Source organism: Nansenia antarctica (assembly GCF_963989245.1).
Source record: "Nansenia antarctica genome assembly, chromosome: 17".
Lineage (NCBI taxonomy): Eukaryota > Metazoa > Chordata > Actinopteri > Argentiniformes > Microstomatidae > Nansenia > Nansenia antarctica.
This window is the reverse complement of record NC_137687.1, coordinates 27,342,189-27,347,462: the sequence shown is the minus strand read 5'-3', so window position 1 is coordinate 27,347,462 and position 5,274 is coordinate 27,342,189. Positions and strand designations below refer to the sequence as shown.

At 51.9% G+C, this 5,274-nt stretch overlaps 1 protein-coding gene across 3 annotated transcripts in view; it reads right to left on the bottom strand.

The window, feature by feature from the left end:
- The window catches only part of abl2 (c-abl oncogene 2, non-receptor tyrosine kinase), a gene marked incomplete at both ends in the record, with an annotated part of 46,408 nt that extends 41,890 nt beyond the window's left edge, over window positions 1-4,518 (bottom strand). For all 3 annotated transcript variants that reach the window (XM_080547514.1, XM_080547515.1, XM_080547516.1), the window contains one exon: window positions 4,299-4,518. In XM_080547514.1, the coding sequence (XP_080403640.1) occupies window positions 4,299-4,518 (220 nt within the window). The remainder of the gene's footprint in view (window positions 1-4,298) is intronic.
- Window positions 4,519-5,274: the final 756 nt, after the last annotated feature.

The window sequence follows — 5,274 nt, the reverse complement described above, 5'->3', positions numbered from 1 at the left end:
ACCCCCTAGGCCCTAACCCCTGCTCTCTAACCCCTAGGGCCTAACCCCTGCTCTCTAACCCCTACCCCCTAGGCCAGGGGTGCTCACACTTTTTGGAACCAAGATCTACTTTTCAAGTAGCCAGTCTGCCAAGATCTACCAGTCTAGTTTCAACATCGCAAACGTACATGCACGTACTACAAACACACACACACACACACACACACACACACACACACACAGTTCCCAGCCTGCATAGTAAACTCACAATACACTTTCCCTCTCTCTGTCACACAGCCACAGGAGAAGACCATCACAAACCCTCCCTCTTTGCTATTCTCACTCACACACATTCACACACACACACACACACACACACACACACACACACACACACACACACACACACACACACACACACACACACACACACATTCACATGCCAGTCTGCATAGGGAGCCATAGCACAAACCCTCCCTCTCTCTCCCCCTCTCTCTCTCTCTTACACACACACACACACACACACACACACACACACACTCACTTTCTCTCACTCACACACTGACAGCCAGTCTGCAGTACCATAGCCAACTACTGATCCAACAAACAGAAAAGTAAACCAGATACAAAACAGGTAGTTCCCTAGTTTGAAAGGAGGAAATAAATGCATTTCTCTACCTTAGTGGGAGACCTGGCACTGGGAGGAGGCAGCTAGTTTCTAATAGTCAGGGCTGTAGGAGCTGGTTGCAAGGTGTCATCAGCCACTGTGGATCTGTCATCGAAAAGGCAATCTGCAGCCTCGAGAAACTTTTTTCACAATTTCGCCGTCTTTGAATGACTTCTTGTGTTTAACAAGAACGTGACTGACGCGATAAGAAGCTATCGTTGCAGCCGTACGTTTTCGCTCTTTTGCCACATTTCCCTTCTTCGAAATAGCCATCGTAGATTTGCTGATCAGACAGACGCATTTCCAATATCACATCGTGTAAAAAAGTCCTCCTCCCATTCTGGATGGAAGTTATACGTTATTGGTTTCTTACTTGGTCCAGCTTCCCCACTCATTTGTATAGCCTTTATTTAGTATTATATAGTAAATAGTAGAAATTGGAAGGCTAACTAGGTAATTAGTCTCGCCGGTATTTTGTATTTTGTAGTTGGTGCTGTTGACTGCGCATGCGTGGTGAACCGCGTGTTAGGTGTAGGTGAAAAGATCAGATCTCAGACTGGCTTACCTGTACGTCAATCAAGTGGCAAAAGCCATAGTGAGGATGGATGATAGGCGAACTTGTTTTTTTTCTTCTTTTTTTTCCCGTTTTGTTCAATGCCATGCGATCTACCCATACTACCTTTGCGATCGACCGGTCGATCGCGATCGACGTATTGGGCACCCCTGCCCTAGGCCCTAACCCCAACCCCCTAGACCCTACCCACTAACCCCTGCTCTCTAACCCCTACCCCTGCTCTCTAACCCCTACCCCCCTAACCCCTACCCCCTAACCCCTGCCCCCTAGGCCCTAACCCTGACTCCCTAACCCCTGCCCCCTAGGTCCTAACCCCTAGGCCCTAACTCCTGCCCCTGCCCCCTAGGTCCTAACCCCTACTCCCTAACCCCTGCACCCTAGGCCCTAACCCCTAGGCCCTAACTCCTGCCCCTGCCCCCTAGGCCCTACCCCCTAACCCCTGCCCCCTAGGCCCTACCCCCTAACCCCTGCCCCCTAGGCCCTAACCCCTGTCCCCTAGGCACTAACCCCTGCTCCCTAACCCCTACCCCATAGGCCCTAACCCCTAGGCCCTAAGATGAGTGTAAGCTGCTATATCAACAGAAGTGGCTAGCTACATAGTAGAGGCTAAGGGGGGGAGGGGGGGTCCATTAGAATTAGGAATTCAGCATTAGACCCAGAGTGATATAGAGGCTAGCCTATTGGCTGCACTCACACGGCCCAAATGGATCCACACAGCGCCACGCCCACCATTATAAACCTACTGAGCTGTCCCTGGTAGATCATAACTGTAGCATTACCATCCATTACACGTGCGCACAGACAGACACAGACACACACACACACACACACACGGGCACACAGACAGACAGACATGTGCGCACACACAAACAGACAGACACACACACACACACACACACACACACACACACTACGGAATGGTCAAGGAAAGAAAGAAAGAGAGAGAGAGGGTTGCCAGACAGACAAATACATCTTACACATCATACACCTTTTTATTCTTCCATTACCGTGTGTTTTTTTTTACAAGCTACACACTCACCAACCCCCCCCACCCCCTGGCTACGGCTCTGCATCCGCTATTAAACAGGACCACTCCTGAGGGCCTGACACTGAGGAGAGCAGGGCAGGGCAGACAGGGAGGGAGAGGATGAGTGAGTGTGAGTGTGAGTGTGAGTGTGAGTGTGTGTGTGTGTGAGTGTGAGTGTGTGTGTGAGTGTGAGTGTGAGTGTGTGTGTGAGTGTGTGTGTGAGTGTGAGTGTGCGAGCGTGAGTGTGAGCGTGTGTGTGAGTGTAAGCGTGAGTGTGAGTGTGAGCGTGAGTGTGAGCGTGAGTGTGAGTGTGAGTGTGTGTGTGAGTGTAAGCGTGAGTGTGAACTTTGCAGGTCTGGGTCTTCCAGCTGAAGAGGCTGGGCGTTGGTAGAGAGAGACCTGACAGGGCCGGGGCTCTGTGTGTGTGTGTGTGTGTGTGTGTGTGTGTGTAGCGCGGCTACGCCAGCTAGCTAACTATGATGAGTTACGAGCCGGGTGGGGGTGGGGGGGAGACCGGGGCTGGGGCAGGGCTGTCTCCCCCCTTCACATCGGATCACACACTGGACGTTGACTGACCCTCCCCGGGGCGAGGGCTGGGGGGGGGGATAGGAGGAGGAGGGGGATGGGGGGTTAGGGACGGTGGAGCTCTGGAGGCTGGTGGGAGATGTGGTTTAATCAGGCAGGAAGGAGCGGTCTCCCTCAACCACACTGCACTTTCTCAGATCGCGCTTCGCTAATGGTCATACGATACATGTATACGCAACACACACACACACACACACACACACACACACACACACACACACACAACACAATACATGCATACGCAACACACACACACACACACAAACAGACACAATACATACGCAACACAATCACACACACACCACAATAAGACAACACAACACAATAATATACACAACACAATCTCACACAACCACATACACACACCACACATAATCACAACAACACTACCACACACACAACACACACAACAGTAATCAGTGCCCGCTCAGACGAGGGAGACTCTGACCAAACGCAGACACATCTTGGCGTCAGCGTGTCGTGTTTGAGGGCCATACTCTGGTCTGGGTGGGTCCGGTGTGTGAGACTCAAACCCACTGCGTATAATACACCACAGGCTGAGGCCCGGTGCTGAACCATCGGACCCCTTGACCCAGTCTGCTGTCTACGATCAGGGCCATGCCCAAGAGAAATGTCTTGGTTAATATACATGATTCACAACGTTACCAAACGAACCGAAGGGGAGAGAGCTTAGCATATTTTCCTGCTGAGTAAGCTGTAACCAAAGACTATACAGATGTATGGGGTGGTTGTAATGGAGCATGTGAAAATCTACCCTGTGTGCTGCTACTAGCCATAGTGAGTTAATGGAGTGGAATTGCTTCTCTCTCTGTCTCTGTCTGTCCCCAGTGGCAATGCTGTTTGTTTAAGAAGCATCCTTCCTTTCTCCTGTAAGCTGTGCGATCCTGCGTGGCTCTCCTTTTCTTTCTTCCATCCTTCTCTCTCTCTCTCTCATCGTAGGAACAACCGATTTCCTTTTTTTTAGAGAGAGAGAGAGAGAGAGAGAGGATCTCTCTGGCTGCAGTAAGGTTACCTGAACATGTCAGTCAGTCTCACACACACACACACACACACACACACACACACACACACACACACTCTTCTTAAATGACACAGATGATTATTTTTGCTGTCACTGCCAAATCTGCTACGTCTACTACTTCCACCCTATTGATAAACTGCTCAATAAAACCTGCATCAGCAGATCCCAACAACTCACACTCACACAGACGTCTCCCAGCCTCCTGGATGCTGCTTGGCACCGGGGGGATCATGGTGCCTGATTTCCGCTTTCCTGTTGTGTCAGGAGGGATGGCTAGCACGGTTAGCTAGCAAAAGCTACCACTATCCCCCCACACACACACACATGAAAAAGCCAAACTATCAACTGTTTTGGTCTAATAACATAGTAATAACGCCATGTGACTTGTCTTGAATGTGTGTCCCCTGTTGTTTGGTGTTCTTACCTGAGTGTTGGGTGAATATGTTGATCTGGGGGTCGTGGGGGAGGTTAGCGGCTCTGCCTGGTGGCGTCCCCCCGGTGGGACACACCACGTCCCGGGGTGGTCTCCTCCCGGTGCCGGTGCTCCCCCGGTTCCCCTTGCCTGGGTTAGGCTGTGTTGGCGGGGCTTGGAGCCCCCCCGTGGATGCCCCCTCACCACCCACCCGACCTACCTGTTGTCCCATCCCCCCCCTACCCTAACCAGGGTACCCTACCCACCCCTACCTACCCTAACTATCCCCGTTGTTCTGGTTGGAAAGATGTTCGGGACTTGAAGCGAGCCAAGCCTTCCCCCGCTGTCTCTCTCTCTCACATCCCCCCAACTATGGGGTTAGGGTTAGCCTGTTGTAACCCCCTCTTCTCTCTCTTCTCTCCTCTCTCTCTCTTTCACTATTTTCCAATGTCTCTGTGTGTGTGTGTCTCTCTCTCTCTCCCCCCTCTCTCTCTTCTCTCTCTCTCTCTTCCCAACCCGAGCTACTTGGTTAGCTTAGCCTCTCAGCTATCAGTGCTTCACCCACCCTCGCCGAAGCTCGAGCCTCTCAAACAAAAACGCTAAAAAGCACCGACGAATTAACACGAAAACCCAACCGTTTTCGTTTCGAAGTTCTTGCTCGTTAACAGGCCGTTGTGTTGTGAAACGCGGGACCCCCTTCTTTCAGGGTCGTTCAGACCCAGCGCTGCTCCGGGCACTGCGCGCCCCCTCTGCCGCCGCCATCTTTACCGCAGAGTACAGCTGGATCAGGAAGGGGGGCTTCTCTCTCTCTCTCTCCCCCCGGGTCAGGCACAATGATCCATTCCTACTCCGAGGCTCGATGTCCCCAACTCTCTCCTACTCAAGACCTCCCGGCCGCTAGAGGTGGACAGCCCCCCGGTGACACACTACAGCTGATCACTGGATCAGACAACTGCGAGATGATTTAGTTTTAATTATGGAGGGGTGG